General features: G+C 39.7%; 1 protein-coding gene across 1 annotated transcript; it reads right to left on the bottom strand.

Annotated features, from left to right (window-relative positions):
• Window positions 1-23,877, bottom strand: N4BP1 (NEDD4 binding protein 1). The gene is made up of 7 exons (XM_074158043.1): window positions 23,575-23,877; window positions 17,376-19,147; window positions 9,011-9,141; window positions 8,469-8,565; window positions 5,840-5,947; window positions 2,523-2,630; window positions 1-556 (listed from the first exon to the last, which is right to left on the bottom strand). The coding sequence occupies exons 1-7, from the start codon at window positions 23,806-23,808 to the stop codon at window positions 220-222; spliced, it is 2,787 nt and encodes a 928-aa protein (XP_074014144.1). The 5' UTR covers window positions 23,809-23,877; the 3' UTR covers window positions 1-219.
• Window positions 23,878-26,995: the final 3,118 nt, after the last annotated feature.

The following is a 26,995-nucleotide window of genomic DNA, read 5'->3' as shown; positions in this document are numbered from 1 at the left end:
CATAGAAAGTATTATTACAAATCTGTAGTAGCAGCAGTTTTTAATTTACCAAAAACTGGCATCTATTAGCAACAGAACATACACAAAAAATATCTTTGTTTATACAAATAAAATTAGGTTCTGAATATTCACAAAGTAACACAATAGAGCAACATTTTTCTTCACATTGATATTCAAAGTTAGTCGTATCAGTTGTGATATAAAAACCTTGTAAAATATTCAGTCAAGCACCATGGCAGACAGTGCATTAAGATCTCTCATGAATGGATGATCAGCTAGGATTTGATCAATCTTCTGTCTTTGCTCATAATCAGGAAAAATTTTTATCAGGGCTTCTCTCAGCTCTACTGTTTCTGAGGCAGATCTCTGTGGTGGAATTGCTAGACAAGCCTGTATATTTGTTTCCAGCGGAAGCCATGTTGATGAACGATCTCCATGTACTCTGTTTTTAGGCTGTTGACTGCTACTGGTTGGTTTGGGGACTGGTGTGAAGAAAGGTGCCTCAGAAGAATATTGTCCGCTGCTCTGTAAAGCCTTTTGTGCTGACCAAAAATCTCTGTGGAACAAAATAAAAATTTCGGTTACATTAAGGTAAAGGAGATGCCAGCTGTCTCTGTACAAACACATAAAATAAAATACATATAATTCCTATACTGCACTGCTGCTCGGCTAGTTACTGACTGGAATCAAATGATAGGCATTTTTTCAAAGTGAAACAAAACTGTAGGTGTAACAGTTTATTAACTAACACTATCTCCGACTAGTTCCAGTATGCTGTAAGTACTTTTCTTGGCAGAATACAGCAACAGTCAAAGGTTATTTTATGGAATTATAACATCAGTATTATTGAGCTAAACGGATAAAAAGATACACTGAACACACCTACACTGACTCAGAACATGTAAAAATACTGACAGAATGAAGGAGCTTTGAGATGCTCCACAAGGCTATTCCTCACATGCTTTTGCTCATGACTGTGAGCTGTGCTCACATTTAGATCAAGGCCTTGATTCCCTCATGTGATATCCTTAATGAGGCAATGAAACTTGTCAGTAATTTCAGATTCTGAATGTTCTTCCTTAATTATGGAGATTTCATTTCAGACTTTGAAAAGTTGTTCCTACTCTAAACTGCTAGCACAAGTCTACTTCAGATGCCACCAGATAACACAGAAACATGAACTGGAACTCATGTTACAGTCCACTCTCCTACCACCAAGGGCAAGTACCTAAATTAAAGAGCTCTATTTTAAAAGCATTTGGGTTACAACATCTCCCACCACTCAACGTGGAAAGGCTCTCTAATTGCTCGAGAACCTTCTAGTTTCTGATCTTATTCCTGGTGCCACTTATTCTTTCTGAATTGTTTAACTCAAGTAGAAAAGTCTCAGGGAAGGAACATAATTAACTCTTTACACTGGTACCTTTCTTAAAAAACCCCACCACACGCCCCCGAAAACCAAAGCCTAGTTCCAGTTTCAAGTTCACAGACAGGAAACCAAACTCTTCTAGAATCTTGTCAAAAAAGTCTCTTTCCATTTCTACAATCATCTCTCAGAACACATTGTTTTCACCTCATTTTTCTTGGACACACGCAGCTGAAACACAGTGTTCCAAATGAAATCTTGTATGGGTTTTATATTAGAGTCAGGATACTTTCTTAGCATTTCTTGTTGGAGTTCTAGAACTACATTTGCTTTTTTCATGTTGACATTACAGGCTTATTTTCAAACCACGCTGTGACTTGCTGCTATATACGTCTTCCTTTCCTCAATTGTTTCCAATTCTTAGTATTAATCCTTAAGTATAGCATGTTTTCTGTATTGCTCATTTTATTTACCTCACTTGTAAAAGCAAAACCTCTCTCAATACTTCTCACTATCATTGGCATTTATAATTCCTAAGCCGGTGAAAGAAGAGCAAAGAGCAGCTTATTTTCTTGTGCAAAGGAGTAAAGTCTTGGCAGTTAATGCAAAGTAAATTCACATATTTAATAAAGATGCCTCTCAAAAATCATTTTATTAACAGTACAGTACCCTCAAGTGTGCAGTGAAATGCCTCTCCTGTGACAAAGAATATCAGTGTTGAGTGTTTCTTTTGTAGCACCTGTTGTTCCACCATGAATAAGTGATCAACCGAGGTGTTTTAAGTAACACCACTGTGATTAACAGGATACCAGGCTACCACATACCCAAACCACTGGCAGATTTGTGCAATGCTAACACAGTTTGGACCACCTTTGTATGAAAGCCATCACAATCAAATCTCAGAGGAAGTTATAGTCTTATCTCAGTTCTGAGAAAGATCTTGATTAGATGCAAATGTCACCATCAGTTTCGGAACAGACTGAAGTAACAGGAAAACATGGTTTTGTTAAGCTGCTACATCCTAGAGTGCTCTTGCTTCATTTACTGTACCTTTACTGTATAGATCTAAAAAATTGTTCAAGTGAACCAGGAAAATGGTTTATTTCACATTTGAAATTGTAATTGTCTCAAACAAAAGTGAAAACAGTGCTTGTACCTCGAAGAGCCTTCACTTCGAAGGAAGTCATCTAATCTAGGTCCATTTCTTCCCAAAGGATCATCAGGAACCATAAATATGTCACCAGCAAAAGTGTACTGGAGCAACCTGCAACAGAGTTATTTCAATGTTATTTACTAACAATGTATTACATCCTCACTGCCCTTCACCTCTGTAGCATAGGACAAGTTGCTGAGCAGACACTTCACAACCACACAAAGAGTCACTGAAATTTAACTAGCAACCTACTTTAGGTACAACCAGCATTCACTCTCAAAATAATTTAATGGGAGATTATATGAACTGTTCCCATGCACTGCAGAACAGAGATTTTATTTCTTCTCTTTTTTTGACAGCAAGCCTTGGATGATCGCAAATTTTTGCAAAGAGACCAGGGTGGAATTTTCATGGTGAAAAGAATTTCTGATTGTTCAACCTCCCCTTCCTTGTAAGGATCTTCAACCACATAGCTAAAATGCGTATGTTATCAGAAAGCCACACAACTAGCAAACATAGCATTAGCTGTTTACGGTTAAGATGATAAGCTTTTTTTCTGGAATCATTCTGGGACAGATGGAAATCTGCATTAAAGGAAACCAGTTCAAGTAAAATTTGTCTGCGAGGAGAGAATTTGGTATAGTGGAATTTTCCCAGAAGTAAAACTAATAGCAGATGTTAATGCAAGCTCTTAAAAAACCACAGACTCAGAATGACGTGCTAAGTGTTCTTGCTGAAGTTCTGTAGGAGAACAGAACCTAACTTGGGTAGAATTCACTCAAGAAATGGCATAAATACCTACATGATTAGCCAACATCAATTCCATGTTCTCCCAGATACACTGTGAGAACACAAGATAGTTTTCGATTATATTTATTTCATTAGACCTATACAGACCCCAGTCACTGCAGTAGATGGACCCTCAGGCGGTGTCAGGGAGACTCTGAGGCACTAGTGGGAAATTTGGGCAACAGAACATCACACCTTAACAGTAAAATGACACTGTGCTGGATTTAACTGGAGGGGAAAACCCAAACCAAAACAAAAACACAAGCAAACTAAAAAAGAAACCAGTTGCACAGGAGAAACTAGAATTCACAGAGAATCCACAAGCTGAAGCAAGGATATTTGATAGCTAAGTGAACTCATCTAAACCCAAAGGACACTCAACAGTTGCAGGGAAATGGCTACAGGGATCCATTGCAAGTGTTTATTATTTTAACTATGCCAATTTGTTGTAGTACAGCGATTGGTTACATTACATGTCAATATTGTCAGCTACAACTCACACCTATCAGAATGAATCTATCTATAATCAAACAACTCCTTCACCACCCTGATTTAATCAACCTCCTACAATAATCACGAGAAACCAGACAAAAGACTCTTATCACAGTCCACCAAAATGTTGAAGAAATACATCGAGTGTCAAAAAGAGCCAAAGGAGATGGAGAACTCTGATGGTGGGAAGTCCTGTTTGGATGGTCTCCAACGGCAACTGGAATACTGAACCTGGTGCTGCACCCTATCATGATCTTACTGATTGCTGTTAGATTGTTTTATACATTACATTTTAGAGGATGGCTAAACAAGTTACATTTTTGCAAAAATTTCCCCATGTATATAATGTCACTTAACCACATTTAATTAAACACTGAGAAATTCGCAAAACACAAAATTTCCATTAAATTATAACTGGATTGCAGCATTCCCTGTTTATAGGCATAGAGGCAAGAGGCAACCACGCTGTGACTCTATGGATGAGATCAATTGAATTTAGCCACGGGGCGGATTGTGGTGGTGAAACAGATTAGGTCCCTCAGTACTTGCCACGATTCCTCCCCACCTGGGCCACAAAATAGTACAATGGATCAGAACAATACATAATGGTCAACCATGAAAGAAAGAGAAGGTGCAGAACAATGAACCAGAACACTATGGCAACCCCTTCACATGCCTGGCTCCCGTGACTCCTACCTTTTGACAATAGTAACTATAACTGATCACTCCTGACAACATACAGATTGTGGCCAAAAAGGGGGGCGAGACCAGGACCCCAAGATCTAGCAAATTCTGGGCTCGCATTACTGGTATTCTGGTAACGCGTACCAGAATATCCCATTGTCCAGGCTGGGCCAGAGTGGAAAAGTACCTGATGAAAGTCAACTATCTTGGATCCTATAAGTAGTGATTCTAGTATGACCCTTTGAGCTCTTCTGGATCGCAGTAGGCTGTGGCCACTACCTCCCCTGAGATGGGACGCTGCTCAGGCTGACACCTTGAGGATTAGAAGGCCAGGGCAAGTCAACCCCTCTCAAGTCTCAATTAGCGCCCGTTGAGGGATGCCAACACATTGTGAGTATTTACTCTAAACTCAGGAAAAGGGACATTTTTAACTATAGGCTACCCTCTCTTTCATCCGCCTCTCCGTCTACGTGTTTCTGATATACACATTAGCTTTTACAGATACGGGTGTTGTTCTGTTTGTCCATGCACACACAGGGGTCGAAAGGGGTATCTGTCAGCTCATTAGAGTCACCCACTACTAAGGGATCTTTGATCTCAGCAGTTAGAGACCCAAGTGTGTGCTTATATGCTTTTATATGTATATATATATAATATAAGTATATATATGTATATATATACTTATATGTATATATATTAATTTGGGATATATGCTTTCGCTCGTACGTGTATGTATTGATTTGGGATACCCTATAGTAAGTTAGTGTGAATCTTGTCATCTTCAAATCTGTAATTAAGTTGCTGTTTAATTATTTTGTTAAATCACTTTGTAAATCTTTAAATCGGTTAATGATTAAGTGCTACTAAAAGTCAACCTTTTGATCTATCTCAAATCACCAAGAAGTTTTAAATTGCTGCTAAATCATAACTGTGTCAAATATTTCCATCCGTGACAATTCTGAAACCTTAAAAGAGCTGCTGTGTGTCTGCATCAGCTACCATGTCTCCTTGAAGAATGAAACATAAAGAGAGCCTGTAAGAATGGACCACAAAGTTTATACCCTAACAGGATCTAACACCAAGCTTCAGAAGTGATAAAGCTTGGCTGCTAGACCAAGATCCTACTTACGTGAGCAATTAACAGATTTACATCAGAGAATACATGAATAATAAGGTCATTAGACTACTCAAAACATGATTATAAGGCCATGAATCAAAGCGATGAAACGCAGTACGTTGTTGGGCTCTACCAGAGCTGCATGAGAGATTACCTAAAAATAAAAAATCCTACATGAACAACTGTTAGGACAGACATCCTTTTAAGCTTTTTAAATTTTAAGAAATTTAGTAATTACCTTTTTTGAATAATTTCTCTCCAGGCATGTGATTCTGTCACAAATTCTCTCAAGTTATCATTAGTCACAATAACACCTCCAGTTTTATCAGCAAGGTGTAATAAAAACCTGTAAAATTAATTTCAAAGACCATTAAGATAGTCTGCTCTGCTGCAAATTGTCCAAAGATCTAGAAAACTAAACATTTCACCATGCAAGAGTAATCTATTTGCATGAAAACAAGCACTTTGATTACCAGGAAATTGCTCTGTTTTGACCCACCATGTAACTTTAAACAATGTTTTAGATAGCATGCATTTATTTAGTGCAGAAGAGTCTTCGTGGGAGGCTTTTTTCCCCATAAAACCCCCCAAACCCATGGGATTATCAGATTCTGAAATATTTGTAGAAGTAAACTGTTTGCTTTACAAAAGAGTACAGTATTTATTACACATTTCAACACAAACCTATTTCCATATACCTTTTTGCTTAGCATTAATGTCCGTGTTCTGCAAGGCAGCATTATGCACGTTAGTCCGTAAACACTTGTTGACAGAGTGCTGTTACCATTTTGTTGTTAAATAAATTATAATAAAAGCTGTCATGGTTTAGGCTGGGCTGGGCACTAAATGTACAACAGATGCTCTTTATTAACCCCTCCCCTTCCCAGAAGGGGAAGGGAGAGATAATAAGAGAGACACAGGTTAAAAAAAAACAACCTAAAACAGCTTTAATGAAATATTAACAATAAAAGAAAAGTTAATAATATTAATAAGAAAATAATGAAATATATACAAAAGCAGTTATCGAGCTCCCAGGATGACGATCACATCTCTGGTAAGCACTGGGACTGGACCCAGCGGCAGATGGGAACTGGATTTAAGAACTGGATTCAGGAACCCATAGGTCAGGATCAAAGGCAGACAAACAGAGAGAGTCCTCCTCGTACACCAGCCACTGGAGGAGAGTTGACCCCTTTGATCACTCGGCTTTTATACTGAGCATGATGCAGATGGGTGGAATTCCCTGTTTGGGGTCACCTGTCCTGTCTGCTCCTACCCACAGTTGCAACCCCTTTACACTTCCACTTCCAACTCTCCAACTTGGCACATAAAGTGAGCTGACCTTGGTTGTTATAGCAATAAGTATAAGCTAGAGCCTCTCTGCATACCATTCCTTAGCATTAACTGTAAACACCAGACCTTATCACTGCTAGAAGCAGACATTGCCTCAAAAATATGCAGTTAATTTCAGAGAATGCGGTCAATTAGAAGACACTTAACTGAAAAGTAAAATTACTGAAAAGCAAATTGGTTCCAGTCTATCTCAAACCAGGTCACAAAGTAACCACTCATTTATTAAGAAAAAACCATGATTTTTTTTTTTAACCTGTCTGAAAATAAGCTTTTTTCTATTTGAAACTATTTTAGCAGAGATAATGGATTATGTTCTTTTAAAGATATATGTACACTTTTGACAGAAAGGTACAAATATGTTAGCACAACACTCCTTTCCACAGTAATATCAACTGTAAATACTGCACCTAAATGGCATTTTATATGAAATGCTGGGTGTATACAAAATATTAGTGGGTAAGGAACTCGAACTTGGCTAACTTCTATTTTTTTTTTTTTCTACAACATTATTATTCAAGAGATCAGAGTTGCTATATTTTAACAAAGAAGATAAATTAAGTGCACTCTAGATATCTTTTGCATATCAAGTTCTGCAATCAGGTACATGACTGCGCAATCTAACAAAACCAGGCATGCCCATGATGCAAAAATCTGACAAGTTTGTAGTCAGAGAAATAAAGTAGGAATGATTATTAGTATGAAGGAAGAAACCGAAATGCAACAAACCGTAGCTAGCTGCAGAACACAATTTCAAAGCTGTAAACTGCTCACCCACGCAGAATTAGGAAAGCTTGTTGTGGAAGAAAAACGTCAGCAGCATGTGCTTTTAGCCGTGTCAAGACTGAGAAAATTTGGCAATCGCAATGTAAGCACTAGGAAACCCCCCCAACAATCAAAAAAAACCCTAAAGCTTTCTGTTGTTCACTGAAACATGATCCCCACATTTTGAAGTTGAACTTTGGTGCTTTAATTAACTCGGAAATTTACTGACCTACACACTGTTACAAATACACTGCTCCGAATACCTATCTATGTCCCTATTCCACAATGGCATAAAGGAAAAAAAAAAAAACCTGAACCAGAACAAAATAGTACCTGATCAGATTTATCCTAGTGCTCCCCAACCATAAGAAAATTCAGGGATAGACTGATGATCAGGAAAACATAAAAGCATTACTAAAAGACTAATTTCTTCCTCAATGCAAGTGATGCCGTTTGAAATGGATTAACTTTGTTGTTGTTCTTAAAACTGCCATGAAAATTTGCCATTTTCCATAAGTTTCTGAAAACAGTATGTACAATATTAGTAGAGAATTATGTATAAAAATGTTTCTTAGGACAGTAAAATAATGTAACAGATTTAGAGCTCAGTCTTAAGTTAGATGCACAGCTCTCTGTCTAGACAGGTTGAAGAACTAGCTAATACTAGTTAGTATTACACTTATGAAGTGTTAAGATTTTACAACCATTAGTCAGGTGTTCAAAAAGACTTCAAAATCACATATATTCCATACCTGTCATCATGAGCAGCGATTCTTGCTCCTAAAACCATCCTTGCAGGGGTTAAAGACAATATTCCAACATCCTGCAGCTGTGTTAAGAAATCCTGCTCTGTTAAAACATGAAATAACTGTTCTTAAAAACAAAAGCTTTCTTCTAAGCTATTTATAGATTTGACAATTAGTCTGAGATATAATTAGCAGAGAGGTTGGCTATTTTTGTACCTATTAATCTTCAGAAGTGACATATTTATAGCTGAAGAATTGTGAGTATTTTAAAAATGGAGAGGAAGAGGTTGAAACTAGAAATTAAGGAGCAAACAAAACCCAAACAAACCAAAAAGGCCTCCACTTAGGGCACACCAATTAGCCTAAACAGCGCTGCAAAGTGTCTCAGGTTGTACACGGAAACCCAATTACTCACGCTGAGCGGCCAGACTGCTCATCCGTAATGTTTTATGAAGTATTCCTTCTCCATTCGTTCTTTACAGAAGTATCCAAATAAATAGTTAGGATGCAGTTCAGTAAAGAAAACATTAGGAAACTATTTGCCTCACCTGTAATGTAAGGATCACGTCTTGTTCTCCACTGTGGAACGAATACGGTAATATTTCTGTGGCCACGTTTCCAGAAGTAGTCAACAGCTATTGCAATTCCTCGACAGGAGAAGAATTTCCTTAGACCATGACTAGGGGTGAAAGAAAGAGAAGGGAGATTAAATTAACTGGAGTTTTACTACTGTGAATATAAAGAAAACGGAACAAAACCTCGCAAAATGAAGCTGGAAGTTACGCATACAGCCGTACCAAAATAAGAGGTAGATGATGTTATAGATGAGGAATCGTACAAACGGAAAGAGATCTTCAGCAAAAGAGAATGGAAGCATCACTTTGCAATTTCATAGCTCAGTTTCCTTTCAGTTTTGTGGGCACGATGATATTTGAGTAATTAGAAGTGGGTTTAGCTCTAAAAAGAGGCCAATAGTGATGGTTCCCAAAATCTACTGATTACAGATTAAGATTAGCATAATCCAATATTAGGGTAGTCCCAAATACAGTCCCACTGCAAAACAGAATGCTTTTGGTTTCGCTGGTTCCCAAGAATTCCACGTGAAGTTCTCTGACAATCTAAGATATTCGTGCCTCTTCTACCTTCATTTCAACAATGTGAACTACTGTTTTCAAGCAAAATAAAGATATTACTTGGAAGAAAGATTTTCAAAATACTGTACCTTAGTGGCAATCTTCCCCCCCAACCCTTAAAAAAAAAATAAGATGTTCGTTATCTGTTTTTGCAATGCAGTTAACTGACTTTTCAGAAAAATCCGCAACTGCCCAATATGAGTGATAGAGATTGGAGTTAATGACCTTGAGTAGTCCCTCTCAATCTGAATTATCCCAATGATCCTATATGCCCATTTAACACGTGGCAGGAAGTCCTCCTTTAGCAATTAACTGTCTAACCAGATTCTGGAAACTGAGTTTCAGGAGAATAATCGAAGAAGAATCTTAAAATAAAGTACAGAAGACAGAATCAAAAATACCTCTAGAATAAATTCCTACAGAATACCTATTAGCACCATACATAGGGCTAAATCCAGTTTTCATTCAGAAACTTTTCCCCTCATTTTCATAGATTAGAGGCTACGTTTGGACAAAGACATACTTGGAAAAGACACTTACACCAATTCAGAACTGATGGCATGAATGAGCAAAGCACTTCTTACAAAGCAGTACCTACTCTATGTTTTGAGTTAGATGCTAAGTCACTACAAAGGGCTTCATAACAATAAGTGATCAAGTGGTATCTGTGTTTTAAACGTAATTAATGTGCAATTGTATATTATAAACCTAATAGTAAGCCTTATTAGTTTTGAATGGAATTTTATTTTTAAAATCCTAGTTTAACCTACCAGGATATCTTTTAAACAGAGAGTTCTTTAAAACATCTCCATGGAAATATTTTACAGTGAAACTGAGCCTTTATTAGCATTCATGCATCCTTTCCCAATTTTGTAAACTAATTTTAAAATAAATTAATCAAAATATAAATCTATTAAGGCTTTCTGATTTTGGAGAGGAATGTTTTATGTAGAAGGGCAGAAAAATGAGTAAGCTACATCTGAAGTATAAAATGCAAAAATCTGATTTATTAACAGAGTTTCTGGAGAAAAAAAAAAAAATCATTTGCCATGCTTGCACTACTTGTCAAGATGTCTTGATGTCAAGAGCAGTCAAATAAAGAAATGCAATTGTCACAGAAGAGTTACCCCTTGTAAACCTCCTAGGTTATAAGCTTAAAACATAGTTGTCATCCCCCCAACTTCAAGTTAGATGTCCTATTCAATAAACTGGAAAACTCTGTTAAATACTTTCACTGTATTATTATTAGTAGCTCTCAACTGGACTTCAAGAGATGCAGAAGTCTCCATGTATGTTCGTGTTGAAAATTACGCCTTCTCTACTTGTCCATTCTCCTGTTTTAAAGCTTTAAACCTGCTAAACTACACAGAGTACTCTCTGGTTTTTACACGGTTTAAAGACTAGAACAGCAGCCCTTGATTTGTCCTGTATCATCAAACACTCCTGCTCTGAAGCAACTTAAAAAAAAAAAAAAAAAAAAGGCTTGTAAATATAAGCAATATATTTAACTTTACCATATAATATGTGGAGTTAAGGTGAACTATAATATGAATAAATGTGCCACTGCTAGATGAAAAGAGATATGAAGCGCTTTATTTGAGCTAGGTAAACAACTGCAGGACAGCAAATTATCACAGCGAGGTGGTCTTTTCAAGACATCCATCTCAAAGACTCCACCGGTTCCCCAATTGCCATTGTAAATACTGGTTTGGGCTACCTCAGTTCTTTAAAAAAACATGAAGACCCTACATAGGTATGTCTGAAATTAAACAAGAGATGATCATAAGCAGCATAAAGCACCAAACAGCAGGTTGCTTTCCAGGACAGATAACATTTTCCCTTAGGTTTCATAACTAAATTATGGAGAGCACATATTATTTATGAACAATTCCAGCAAGAAATAATTCCATCCAATTATTCTCTCATTCTGAGGTTTCTTCCACATTTTAATAAAATTTAATTTAAAATTACCTAACAACTATCTGGATATTTCAGTCTGCCCTGAAAGGCCTGTTTTCACAGATAAAAAGAGGCAATTTCTTAAAATACTTGTTAGTGGTTAGACTAATACCTGGACTTTCTCTTATTCACCAAGCACACTGAAAGTACAGCTAGCCTTTAGAGATCAATGTGCCATTTTTACTGGCCTGTACGTGTCAAGGAAAAATTCTTCAGCTTCCTGAAGAGTTAAGTCACATGGCAAGTTGTGATTTGGAAGCTCGTTCAGTCTTAGTCCAAGCACGTGGGCAATGAATTAATTCCACCCCACTCCCCAAACACAACACTCAGGGGGCAAAAAACCCAAAACCAACACAGGCACAGAAGCAGATGTCCGTAACTTCAAGGTACCGAGAAGTAAAACTGAAAACAATTCAAAGCAAAACTGAAAACAGTTCTTCACTTTCTAAGACGTAAGAAAATAATGAGGCTTTATTTAGCCAGAAGGAAGCTGCAGAATACCTACTTTAAACCCCCAGACCCCATGCTTTGATTATTTAGTCAGACATTTAAATATCTCAATGGTTCTGCTATTTTGAGGCAGTTCTCTGTCCTTTGCTTTTCATAAGCAGAGCTTTTATTTGGCTGTGCAGCAGATGTTCTATAACTGTATTTGGGGAGTGTGCATCAGTGGCACCCAGCTACTATGCCCTGCTCTAGTGTGGGGTGCGTGCACCCCAGCTGGTGTGCAAGACAATCCATTGGGGTGCATGAAGGAAGTATTAGAACTTCAGTAAGGCACATACATAACTGATAAATATATATACATTGGGGGTGCATGCTCAAGGATCTTTTTATTGATGGAGCGCTCAATCAAAAAGAGTTAGGAGACCACTGCCTACGATAGTCTCGCAGACAGCAGGGAGATAAGCAGATGTTTATTAACCATCTTTTAATTCATTGGTTTCAGATGTATTTGGCTGTTCCTAAAAAACAAACAAACCAACCAACCAACCAAACCAAACAAAACAAATACACAAAACCCCACAGATGAAATATGTAGATGAAAAAAAAAATCTCTCCACGTTAAAAAAAAATAAATACACAAACAGGATGTGGGAATTTGTTATTTTCTATACGACCCAAACAATTTGCATTTTTCTTCCACTAATACACATTTGGGAAATCATTGTATAAAGTTCAAGGCAGCTTATGACTCACTTGTGAATTGCACTTTTACATCACTATCTTCTGAATAACAGTCTGAACAATGAGGAAATAAGGTTACTTTAAAAACAATTTACTGTAACAAAACACTGTACTTGAATTAAAGCAGTGTTAAGAGCTACGGATCATTTCAGACTTCCCCTTTAAAGTTAGCAAGACTATAAAATGACAGAAAACCTTAATCTATTAATTCAATTAATTCTCCAGTGATTGACCTGAAAAGTTTACTGTTGCCAGTCATAAGGGACTAGCTCTGGGCTCTGTAACCTGGAAAAATCCATCTATAAGGACAATCATCATCTTCTTCAATTAACAATCACTTGGTAGGAAAGGTTACACATTAAGAAGTCTTTCGACATTCCTTCTCACAAATAGAAGAAGTTACTTAGATTTACTTTTGACGCTTCATCTGTGCTATAGAGACTTTCTCGACTAACTGCAAACATTTCTATATTACTAGATCCTTCATCCTTAAACTGCACTTGAAGCTAATACTTTTTTTTTTTTTTTTAAAGACTATGTTTTGTTCTGAATGGGGAAAAAATAGTGATCTAGCAGGAACATGTGCAAATGCATAAGAGGCCTGTCAAAAAAAAAAAAGGCTGAGAGATATTTTTATATGAATTAAGTTTAAAACATCAGCAGAAGTGTTTCTGAATGAACTATATGTCTAAGAATTCCAAGGTATCATCTGGTAGTCAACATAAATTATCAGCAAATACCAAGGTATGAAATAGAAATCATTAGGCTAGGACTATACACAAAGGGAAGAAGTTAAGATTGGTTCCCCATTTTGCTAAAATAATATTAATAGTTCTACTAGGACTTCACAAAAATAACAACAGAACTTATTATTTCTGTTATCAAACAAAATTTGTATGTATTACAGATAAAGGGAGTTAGAAGTATTTATTATCCCTAAAAATTGAGGAAGTTTTGCTATTCTATGAATATAACCACGAAAAAACAGTATCTAAGGGCATCTTTATTTATCTCTGTGAAACTCGAAGCATTTTTTTCCCCTTTAACACAACTGTGTGTACAGGCATGTGCAGATCTGCATTTACATAGTTACTTTAGGGGAACTCTACCAGCTGTCAACTGTCTGAAACATTCAATTCATTTTAGGACAGATTTTGACATTATTTTCTTGTGTTACATAACATTATAATATATTTATTTTTTTTTTTCTCCCCCGTAAAAGCTTATTTTCTTCCCCTAAACAGCATTTAAGCCCATTCTTTTGGGAAGCCTCTTCCATCTAATATCTGGAAGTAGATTACATACGATACATGTATCTTAACCAGTCAGATGTGTTTTTCTCAGCCTAAGAGCATCCTACAGAATCGTCCTACAGAACTCATGGGATCCCTGGTAGTACTCTGGCCTATTCTTAGATAACATCCTGTTCAAGAATTAGTTACAACTAAATACAAGATAATACAGCTGATATGAGGCTCTTCAGGATTTCCAATCTCCAAGATTAAAATCCATATTTTAAAATAGTTTAATTGTTTAAGAAATACTTAAATAGCCTAGACTTTTCCCACTTTGTCTGGGGATACAGACGATCTTTTTCAGAATTACTACTATTTTGCTTAAAGTACTCCATTTTGTTCTGGCAGCATGATTTCAGAATGAAAACTCATTTCTGTACTCGGAAGAGTTTATGCATGTTCAGCAGAGGAAGTCTGAATGCACCAGAAAAAAAAATTAAAATCTTAAATAGCAAGTTCTCATGGTAAGTTTACTCTTACTTATTGTTACATTGACGAGTGGAACAGGAGAACAGTGAGTCCGTTTATTCTTAAAAACTACCACTTCCTCATTAAGAAGAAACACTGTATTTGTCATTGCTCACTTTTATATTCCAAAACTAAAAAAAAAATAAAATAAAAAGCCCCATAGCAAACTGCCATGGTTTAACCCCAGCCAGCAGCTAGAACCACACAGTTGCTTGATCGCTACCCCGTTTGGATGGGGGAGAGAACTGGAAGAGCAGAAGTGACAAAAAAAACTCGTGGGTTGAGACAGCAACAGTTTAATAAGTAAAGCAAAAGCCATGCACACAAGCAAAGCAAAGCAAGGAATTCATTCACAGCTTCCCATGGGCAGGCAGGTCTTCAGCCATCTCCAGGAAAGCTGGGCTCCATCACACGTAACAGTTACTTGAACGACAAATGCCAACACTCCAGATGTCCCCCTCTTCCTTCTTCTTCCCCCAGCTTCATATACTGAGCATGATGTCACATGATATGGACTATCCCTTTGGTCAGTTGGGGTCAGCTGTCCCAGCTGTGTTCCCTCCCAACTCCTTGTGCCCCACTGCTCCCTGATGGGGCAGTGTGAGGAGCAGAAAAGGCCTCGACCATCTTGCAACAACTAAAACCACCAGTGTGCTATCAAAGGTACTTCTCAACCCAAATCCATAACATCGCACTAAACCAGTTTCTAATCACAGAATGATATGGGGTTGGAAGGGACCTCCGGGATCATCTAGTCCAACCCCCTGCCAAAGCAGGTCCACCCAGAGCAGGTTGCAGAGGAACTTGTCCAGGCGGGTTTTTAATGTCTCCAGAGAAGGAGACTCCACCACCTTGCTGGGCAGCCTGTTCAGTGCTCTGCCACCCTCAAAGTGGAGAAATTCCTTCTCATGTTTAGATGGAACTTCTTATGTTCAAGTTTGGGCCCATTTCCTCTTGTCCTGTCACTGGGCACCACCGAAAAAACACTGGCCCCATCCTCTTGACACCCACCCTTTAAGTACTTATAGGCATTGATCAGATCCCCCCTCAGTCTTCTCCAGACTAAAGAAACCTAAGTCCCTCAGCCTTTCCTCGTAAGAGAGAGAAAAAAAAAAAATTAACTCTACCCCGACTGAAACTGTGACACAAAGACTGACAGAACTTTTGACATGTGTGGTTGCCAGAATTCCTAAGTATGTAAGAACAAATCCAAGTCTCTTCCTGACTAGAGAACAGCAATCAATTCAAGGATAGTTTTGATGAGACAAATGTTAAAATGAATCAAGTGAAGCACAAAATTGTGAAGAGAGATAAGCTTCCAAGTGATTTTTGCTATTCCAATTATTTATAACAAACTTAAAAGAAATTTGTAATTGGCTATGCCCTCCAAAGTTGTCTACAATAGAAACATTGAGGAAAACCAAAAAAGGAATGAGAAGATATTTACAATAAAGCAAAATCCCTACATCTTAGTCAATGAAAGGGATTTCTTGATCTTTTCAGTATTAACTGTGCCTATTTCATAGGGTTTGTTTGCATGGTGCCTTATCAGTCAATCTATTAACGTTATCCAACAGCCCTATAATTGTCTACTATTGTTTGCACACATTCTTTCAGGTATCAGGAGGAATAGGTGCCAAGGTGTGTGCACACAAAGACACAGTTCCCTGTTCTGCACGTTTTATGGAGGGGGATGGAATATTTTTGTTTCATGTGTACATTTGCAGAAAGTAATGGGACCCAAGCACTAACATATAATGTCATTAAAGAACAAATACGTTACTACTATCTAAGAACCTCCATTTTAAAAATAGAAGACACTAAGAGCAAAAGTAAAAAAAACCAAAACACTTAAGTTGATGATAACTCAACTCCTTTGTTCAGTGCGTGCAACGCAAATTAAATTTCATGAATAAAATTGCTTCCGACAGAGCTGAGCTCACTGCAATTACTTCTGACTGAAATACTACACTGAGCTGGAGCACTGATAATTCAAAGTAGGTTGCTCTGAAATGGTGCAAACGGGTGCAAATTTCGCCATTGCCTAGTAAGAAATGCTGTAGAATTGATTAACTTTTCATTTTGAAACATCTTGTTATCAAAAATGATCTCATTTACCTCTAACGTGTATCTAGTTTTAGTTTCCATTGCCTGTTCTGTTCGTTTCAGATTATTTTTGTATTTGGGCTTCATAAATCTGAGCTGTTTTTACAAATTCGCAAACTTCTACCAGAGCAGGAAAGCTAAGCCTTAAAAGGCTTTACAGACAGTATTTTCCAGTGCATTGCAACTACCAACCAATTTTTAAGTCAAAATCATGGATTTTCCTTATTCTTTTTTAACCAGTTATCGCATTTGTTCAATTTCAGACTAAGTAATTTTTTTTAAGCCAAACGTAAGTTTTACAAGAATCATTTCACGATAGAATATCCCACAACCACACTGTCCCAGCTGGATTTGTGTACTGCAGTGTCATATAGTGCACCTGCTAAAAATTTCCAAATTTCCTTCTATGTACAGTATCTCAGCAAAGAATAACAACTTCAAAAAAGTCAGTTATAAAATCAATGCTGTCACTAAATGGCAAATAAAAAATGGAGAAAAAAAAAAAAAAGAGAACCAAAATTGCTACGTGTTGGAAATTAAGATGCTTACTGTCAATCTCACATAATTTTTCATTCTCAAGCCCTACCATAACTTACCAAAGCAGCCATCACCAGTGGCTGAAAAACCTTGCTGTGCGGATTGACTGTTGGACACTAAAAAGCTAGCCAGCAAAAACCTATGCCACGGCAACCTCTTAGTCCCTATTTAATTTGAAAGCTCATTGAACTTTTAATAAAGAGATAGTTGAAAGGAACAACACTTACGAAATTGCAACATTGCTTCCATCAATAATGATATGTTTTAAGTAGGGTTTCCCAGGTTCATTTTTCAACTCCAGTCTGTAAGGCTTTTTCAGAGATTCCAAAAATCTTTGAACTCCAGTAACTGAAGGATCAGGATGATGTCTGCGTGGTCCCACTGTCTCTCTATCAGGATTTGAAGGATGTATTTTGGAAGATAACAGGTGGTCTGGGATAGGATTTTCAGAATCTGAGGTCTGAGAAAGGCATTCATTGAGAGATCTCACTTGAGAAGAAGAGCTGCAGTGTCCTATTTGGTCCTCAAAAACAGGATGACTATTCTGTACAGATGAGGGCCCTGCAGATTTTTGCTGAACTGCAGCTTTAGTCTTACTGGAGATACGCTGCACATCTGAGCTCCCTCTGGCTACAAAATCAACATCTTTTAGAGCTCCAGTTTGTTTAGTGCTGAAAGTTACACCACCGTCGGTTTCTATATCACTTGACCTTGAAATGTGATTCTTACCAGGGCAATGAATGTCTCTCTGTTTATAGCGTATAGCTGAATTTTTGCTGGAAGGAGAAGCAGGTTTGCATACCAATATATGCATTTTATCTTCTTCATCAACTTGCACGCCTGGTGAATCTCGTGTTTTGTGATATTCGTTTTTTGTCTCCTTTGTGGTACGACTGGATTTCAGTGGACTTCTATTGCTAGAAATGCCTTTGTCTTCTAGCTTTTGTGAATTATCTGCATTACTTCCTAAAGGAGGATTGATAGTTCTAGGCTTTTGAGATGATTGTTCATGTTCTTTTTGAACTTTTAAGTTTTCCTTCTCAATTTCTTCTAGCAATGTTAATGGTTCCACAGATTGTCCTAGAATACCAATAACTTTTTCTACAATATTTTGGGAATATCCCATTGTTCTGAAAAAGTTCACAAGAATCTTATATTCCATTTCCTCACTGATATCATCACCTTCTTTAAGGCAGTAACTGGGATCTGATTCATTGCAGGCATCTGAAAGTAGATTAATAACTGTGTCGCTGTCTGAAGGATTACTGTGTGAAGTGGATTTCACTTCCTGATCATTTTCCAAAGAGAAATGCTTTTTAGGGAGCCTTTCCTCATCATCAGAGGATCTTCGTTTACATGACTGCCTTTCTTTAGGCACCACCACCTCTAATAGAGGCACAACGCTTATGGGAACAAAACTTGTTTCAGGAGCATCAGAAAACACAGTGTCCATTTGTTTTGTAAGTTCAGTTACAGGTGTCCCAGCATTGTTTCTTGCTTCCTCACCATCTGCTCTTCCATCTCCGTTTGTAGCAATTACTTTGGAGGCTTTGTTCTGTAAATGTTCTGTCGGGCTTTCAGAACCTGTAAGATCTATGATACCACTCTCCGCTTCACAACATTCGGTTTGTGTGAGAGCTAGGAGTTCTCTTTTTAGTGAGCTAGGCAAAATCAGTAAATCCATTGTATATTTATCTGCATGCGCTTCCACAAATTGTCTGAATTGCTTTTTAATCCCCGATTCATTGTCGCTTAATAAGCTCTCATTATTCTGAAAAAGCTTCACAAACTGCTGAACGTGACTTTGAGCCATAACAACAGCTTCTGCACCCCCCTTAATACTGAGCAATCCTATTTCCAGCACTGTTATATCAGCACAGGTATCCTGGATAAGGCTGTTGAGGAACAGGCTCTGCGCACCAACAAAGATGCAGTGCATGTCCTTTGGGTAGTACTCCTTTTCTTCTAGTTCAGGTTCACAGAGCCCCTTGATATACTCCTAGAAGGAGAAAAAGACAGCGAAGTGAATATTTGTGAAAAGCTAATATATAAAATTGGTTAGGTCAGTAATGAACAAGTACACTAGAAAATAAAGCCAACTTAGCATAACAAATGCAAGAAAATTAAATACTGCCAGTAAACCGGATAATAGAGATAAAATACAGATATCTGACCAGAGGGATCTGGACAGGCCGAGGCCAATGGGATGAGGTTCAACAAAGCCAAGTGCCGGGTCCTGCACTTGGGCCACAACAACCCCAGGCAGCATTTACAGGCTTGGGGCAGAGTGGCTGGAGCTGCCTGGCAGAAAAGGACCTGGGGGTGTTGGTCAACTGTCGGCTGAACATGAGCCAGCAGTGTGCCCAGGTGGCCAAGAAGGCCAACAGCATCTTGGCCTGTATCAGGAACAGCATGGTGAGCAGGACTCAGGAGGTGATCATCCCCCTGTACTCAGCACTGGTGAGGCCCCTTACCACAAAAAAAGGACACTGAGGTGCTGGAGTGGGTCCAGAAAAGGGCAACGAAGCTGGTGAGGGGTCTGGAGAATAAGTCTTAACGAGGAGAGGCTGAAGGAGCTGGGGTTGTTCAGCCTGGAGAAAAGGAGGCTGAGGGGAGACCTTGCTAATCTCTACAGCTCCCTGAAAGGAGGTTGTAGAGAGGCAGGGGTCAGTCTCTTCTCCCAAGTCACAGGTGATGCGACAAGAGGAAATGGCCTCAAGTTGCACCAGGGGAGGTTCAGATTGGATATTAGGAAAAATTTTTACACTGAAAGGGTTATCAAGCACTGGAATGGGCTGCCCAGGGAAGGGGTTGAGGCACCATCCCTGGAGGTATTCAAAAGACGAGTTGACATAGTGCTTAGAGACATGGTTTAGTGATGGTTTTTATCAGAGTTAGGTTGATGGTTGGACTAGATGATTTTAAAGGTCCCTCCCAAACTAGACAATTCTATGGTTCTATGATCTTTAAGGTGCTTTCAAACTCCAACCATTCTATAATTCTATGATCCAGTGGCATGGCACAACATAACTAGTTGCTACAGTAGTGTCCGTTAAAGATACTCTATAGAAAAAAATGCTAAGACCAAACATGACAAAAGTCACCATCTGGACTCTGATATATTCCCTTATGAACCAAATAAAAGGTTTGTATTTTAGAATGACAGCTGCCAGAGCACGCACTTACAACGGGTATATAACACTAAAGAAAATCACACCCAAAAGCTCAACAGCAAGTCAGCTTTCCACATGAGGCTTTGAAACTCAGTATTCTGAAAAAGCAGATGATACTGACAAATGAGAACTCCAGGCTCCAGCTGGTTCTGTGTTCTAGAAGTTAAGGTTCTAAATATGCTGTGGGTTTTTTTTTTCCCCCTTTAAAAAAACCAAAAACCCTCCCACTGCTATTTCTGCCACCTAGAAGGTACTATAGGTAAATTCATGACACTACCTGGTTTTAAATGTGCCAGAGTTCAGAACTCTGTCAATATAGTATATAATTTCTTCTGTCAGATAGCATTATTTTTCCCCAGACTGTCTCTTTCTGTGCTTAAAATCATGTAATGCAGTGAAACCAGTTTCTAAGATGCAGTCACTGTGTTTGCAGACTCCCAAGTACACCACATTCTGTTATTTATCTTTACTCTCAGAAAGTAAACTTCTCTTTTAAATGGAACTGAAAACCAACACAAGGTAATCGATAATGTAATACCACTTTTCACTGAATTTCACTGAATTTTTAGAGTTGGAAGGGACCATAAAGACCATCTAGTCCAACTCCCCTGCTGAAGCAGGGTTGCCCAGAGCATGTCAGAGCATGTTACTCAGGACTGCATCCAGGCGGGTCCTGAAAATCTCCAAAAAAGGGGACTCCACACCCTCCCTGGGCAGCCTGTTCCAGGGCTCTGGCACCCTCACCGGAAAGAAGTTTCTTCTCATATTTGAGTGGAACCTCCTATGTTCCAGCTTGTGCCCATTGCCCCTCATCCTCTCACTGGCAACCACTGAAAAGAGTCTGGCTCCCTCCTCCTTCAACCCACCCTTCAGATACTTGTAAGCATTGATAAGGTCTCCCCTCAGCCTTCTCTTCTCCAGGCTAAAGAGTCCCAGCTCTCTCAGCCTTTCTTCATAAGGGAGATGCTCCAATCCTTGAATCATCCTCGTTGCCCTTCGCTGGACTCTTTCCAGTAGTTCCCTATCCCTCTTGAATTGGGGAGCCCAGAACTGGATGCAGTATTCCAGTTGTGGCCTCACCAGTGCAGAGTAGAGGGGGAGAATGACCTCCCTCTACCTACTGGCCACACTCTTCCCTATGCAGCCCAGGATTCCATTGGCCTTCCTGGCCACAAGAGCACACTGCTTGCTCATTGTCATTTTGCTGTCTACCAGGACCCCCAGATCTTTCTCTTCAGAACTTGACTCCAGCGGGTCCACACCCAACCTGTATTGGTGCCTAACATTCTCCTTCCCCAGGCGCAGGACCCTACACTTTTCCCTGTTGAACCTCATGAGGTTCTTCCTTGCCCAGCTCTCCAGCCTGTCCAGGTCTCGCTGGATGGCAGCACGGCCCTCCGGGGTGTCAGCCACCCCTCCCAGTTTGGTATCATCAGCAAACTTGCTGAGGATACACTCTGTCCCCTCGTCCAGGTCACTGATGAATATGTTGAACAGGACTGGACCAAGTATTGACCCCTGATCATCAAGTATTGACCCCTGATCATCATCACCCCTTGACTTCCTATCATCTCTTGAGTTACATCACCACAGGCTGCTTCCAGACCATATTAGCACAAACTGCTTCTGCAACAAAATCCAGAGGATTACTTTACGTGGCTTAGTCATTATATGACTGTTTTTGCTGAGCAACAGGACAACACAATTAGAAAAAAGGATACTAAAAATCGGGGAATTTTTTTTTTTTAAATTTACTAAACAGCACTGCAGAATGAATATATTGCATGTGACTGATGAATTAAAATGCAAATTGCTAGAAAAAAAACCTTTTAAAAGGGGAGGCAATAAAGATGTGCAATTGTTCATACTTTCTAGCCCATAATCTCTCAACATAGGGTCTGAAAACTGCTCTTCACGTAAGGGAAGTCACATCTCCCAAACTCTTTTAGTATTAGGAGTAGAAAACATTCTGTATGTTATTAGGAAAGGCAACAATTAGAAAATGGAAGTCTTGTGTGGTTTGTTTCAGACTTTAATTTTCTGGAAAAAATAAAGCGTACTGCAGCTGCCCAGAGAAGAAGAATAGCTGTTTATGCTACCTGTAATAGTTCCTGGAGTTTCTGAGACCAAATATACAAGCAATTTGGTTTAGAGTCAGAGTCAAATAATTCCAAAACCTCAACATTCATAGTATTTTCCTTATAAGTCTTAGGCATTACACAGTTAATGAATCAAGTTTTTCCGAAGCGGACTGCCAAGTCTGTGAATTAAGTCACAAAATACATGATGAGGATCCTCACTAATATATATGTGCATTTAAACAGACAGACACAAATGCCTGCATATCGAGATTTCTCTTTTGAAAGCTACCTTCAGCCCAGCTAGTGCTCACACTACTGTTCTCACCACATGATTCAAAGAGCTTTCGGTGCCAGGCCCACTATGAGTAATATTAATTTCGTCACTGCTGCTGAGCAACCCCCCCCTCCCCCCAAGGTTAGCTGTACAAGAGACTTAACAAAATAATTCTGTGACGACACTTCACAGCAACTGGTGTCAGAGGCACACACAGCCTAAACGGCTCTCTCTCTCGCTCTCTCTCTTAACTTGTTTAGTGTTTGATTAAAAAGAAAGCTATCTGCTCCAGCACACAGACTGCTGAAGCTGTCTGGATCTGCCAGCTTCTACAGGAAGGAAATACTAGCTCTGTAAAGGCGTCAGCTCTGCTAGTAAGCTACTAAATGCCACAGAATAAGTTAAATCTGTAAAGCAACGGTGAAACATAGTGACAGCCAACCAACTCCGAAGAATTCCTTGACCTGGGGAGGCAAAAGGCGAACGATACATTGTAATCGCGTTTTAAAACAAGGCTCGGCCCAGCTCTCCCAGGTGTTGGGAGCCTCTCGGGCAGCCGGCAGGAGCGTCCCTGCCACACCGGTGAACTTTGCGCTTCTCAGCTGAATGCCTTCTCTTTGTTCCCTGCGCTCATGTCAACACCGCCGGAGACACCCTGGCACCGGGCACACACCTATTTGCCAAGGCAGGACCGTTCCTATTTCCCTGTGCACCGCTGACTCCTTCCCCCAACCCTTTCCGCCTCCCACCCGCACCGAGCGGCCCCCAACCGGCCCCGCCTCGGGCGGTGGGGCCTGTCCGCCGGCAGACCCGGCCCCGGCCTCCCCCCGCCCGACGGAGCCCCCAACGACACCACCGGGCGCCGCTTTCTACCCTGCCCCCGGCTCCCCGCTCCTACCTTGGCGCTGCGTACGGCCTTCCCACCGCCCGCCAGCTGCACCCAGATGCGGGCGGCGCCGGGCGGCGGGATGGCGGGCCGCCAGTCCCCCTGCGCCCCCAGCACGGCCAGCCGCACCTCGAACAAGCCCTCGATGCGGCCCAGGCTGCCTTCCAGGAGGCGGCTCTTCTCCGCCGGGACGGTGAACTCATCCAGCCCCGGCTCGGAGCCGCGGGCCGCCCAGCGAGCCGCCATCAGGGCCGGCCGGGCCGCCCCGCTCTGCGGCCGCCCATCCCGCCGGGCCCCAGGACAACAACACGGGGAATCCCCGGGCTCCCTCCGCGCCGCCCGCTCGCGTCATCGGTCCGCGACGGCGCCGCGGCGCGCCGGGAGGCGAAGGGCGCCTCTCCACAGGCGCGGCGCCATCTTTGGCGAGGGCAGGGGAAGCGCTCCGCCCTGGGGCGGGCCCCGTCCCGCCTCCCCGCGGGCCGGGCGGTGTGTGGCGGAGATCAGGGCGCTGCCGGAGGCCGAGCCGCCCGGGTCCTGGTGTTGCTCGGGTGCCTGTGGTTGTGCCTCGAGAGGAGGCGGGCGGCTCCCCGCCGCCGTTGGCGCCAGGCACAGTCCCCTCACAGCGGCCTCTGCACGCCTGACAGGCCCGGGGAGAGGCTCGCTCCCACCCGCCTGGGAAAGAAACCTTCCTCTCTTACGATTTCACAGCCCAGAAGTTTGGTTTTAAGATACTGTTGGTACAGCCATGTTCTGGTATCGTCGTCTTGGATTTCATTTGAAAAGAAATGTAAGTTTTATCCCTCGTGGTCGCAGGGGACAGAAGTGTAGCCCCCATCCCCAAATCCTTAGCTCTCATAGCTTGGAAAACAGAGGACATGTTTTTACTTTATAAAGTCTTAAGAGGAGATGTGAAGGATAAGATTAGTTCTTAAAAAGTAGCTCTAGGGCCTCACTAGAGTTCTGAAGGCCTGGAGTTGACATTACTCACCAGTGGTTGTACAAAGAAGTAAGTATCTTAGTTTCATCTGTTCCCATCCCAGGCCCAGGTAAATATCTGCCAAGTTCCCACAAGACCATTTGATTCCCCCTTGTTTTTTCTATCTCTTTAGCATCACTGTGAAGTTAATTTTTAGTAGATGTTCATTAAATATAGACTCCTAAGAGAGGATGAACATTTTATGGTTGTATATCTAAATGTACGTATTTTGTTTTAAGTTACTTATATGTTACGCCAGGAAAGGATTAATATAAAAAGATAAAATATCATGTTGGGAAAGGCACTTGTATCCCTGTTTAGAAACTTTTTAACCAAATGAGAGTGTGCAATTCTTAGCACATTGGAAACTCACGCTAAATGGTTATGGCCAGAATAGCTATATACATTTTCCTGTCTGAATTTGAAATGTTTTATCTTTGAGTCCAATATAATTTTTTGTCTGTGGCATGGTAAAATGGAAAAATTTACATCTGTCTACACACACACTGTGTTTACACACATGCACACATTCTAAACAAGATAGGGTTTTGATGATGAGTGTTATATTTGAGAAGGATGCTGTACTTTTTCCTGAAGATAATTTTTTTCTGCTTTCCCATCAAATTCTGCTATAATATTCACATATAAGAATGTAACATTTAGCTAGGCAATTTCTGGAGGTGATTGGTGCCATCAACTGTTAAAATGTAGTCACTGCAGCCATCGTTGCATTATAGTCATTATTAATTACACATGAAATTGTAAGCAAGGAACTTTATATTAAAAATGAAATTACCAGCATTTTGGGATACAAAGTATCATGAAGCTGAAAAAAAATGCCTTTATTTCTGTATACCATGTCAACACAGCCTTTTGGAATATGTCAGGATAACTGAAAGCTTAGTGGTTTCTAAATAAAATGGATAGTGCTTGGTGCTGTGTATATTTTCTTGTGGTTTGTTTTGCCATACTGTATATACAAAACTTGGTCTCAGTGCTGAACTTATTTTTAATCTGTATAATTCTAAATGTGTTCTCTATAAATCTCCATTCAAAGGTCATTTCCAGCATTATAATGGTCTAAAACTGCTCTCAGGGAAGTCCTTGTGAGTGTGAATGGTTCTGTAAGACTGTGACCCAATCTGCTAAGGTTAGGTAGTACATGACATTGTAACATTCAAGACAACCTAAAGCCCTTTTGAAGTGGAAAAGACTAATGCTATTGAAAAGGTTTGCTTAAGTTTGCAAATGTGGGTTAATTATTAAAACAAATAGGAACTTTCTCCTTGCATTTTTGTGACTCAGACAAGAAAAAATATTTAGGTTATAGTAATTTCTATGATTTTTTTTTTTTTTTTTGTGGCTATTTGAAACTGCAGCCCAAACTTAGTCTTTCCCATACTTAGGAGAAATTGCAAGCCTCTTGTCGCAAGCACATGTTCTGGTGTATGAAAACCAAATGTGAACTAGGCTGAGGACGCTAGAAATTCTCTTACTATTTATTATAGGCTGCATACAAAGAGGATTTGTCAAGGAAGAAAGATGGGCTTTTCACAGTAAAATATCCATTGTGATAGGCCCTGTTAAGTTGAAGGGGAAATTTCAGTTTCCTGAATCTTTGGTTGCATTTTGTAAGCTTATTTTAGGGAAAGGAAAGTGCAGTGTTTAGCTGGTAACAGTCAAAGGAATTGATTACACCCAGTGTCTGATCATGCATTTCTTCTTGGAACACTGGTGGGATATTTTACAGTTTGTCCTGAATGTGGTTGAGTGAGTTGTTGCCAAGTTCATTATTTGTATTATTGTTGGAGAAATACTGGAATGTGCAAATAGGTGTTGGTTTTTTTTTTCTTTGATGTTTTAAAATAGCTTGCTTCAGCTGGCTTGTGCAATTTCTTTTTATTAAAATTTCTGCAGTTGAAAATTGGTTGCGTAAATGATTTTATGAAACTGGGCCTTTCTGAAATGTTTGGGCTTGAGTTGCGTATTTGAAATAGGAGCTGTGCTAGTTGAAACAACATGGAAACTAAATCTTAAAGTTGTCTTTCAGATCCATGTTGGTTAAATGAGCTATGCAATCTATGATGATGCACTTTACAGATAGCGCTCTGATCCTCATTATTAGTACTATGGTCTTCAGTGGGGTTACTTGCATGTATGAATTTAAATATATGTTCAATTTTTTGCAGGATGAGGATCTAAAATATTAGGGTATAGAAAGTATCCTGCATGAATTTGAATAGCAGAAACTTTAATTTGTAGTCATAACACAAATAGTAGCATATTTTTTCTGAAAGTGATACCTCAAATAAATTTTGTGTATTTCAGAAGGGAAAAGAAGCCTTGGCTACAGCTCTCAAATTTTTGTGTGTAATATAATCCTAAAATTTAAGACTGCCTGTGGTTGTATCAAGCTCTCATTAGGAGACTTTGGTATGTGCTTTAATTAAAGTTTTT

The sequence above is a fragment of the Numenius arquata genome, chromosome 13 (assembly GCF_964106895.1).
Source record: "Numenius arquata chromosome 13, bNumArq3.hap1.1, whole genome shotgun sequence".
In the NCBI taxonomy this organism is placed as follows: Eukaryota; Metazoa; Chordata; class Aves; order Charadriiformes; family Scolopacidae; genus Numenius; species Numenius arquata.
This window is presented reverse-complemented; position numbering and strand designations above follow the sequence as displayed.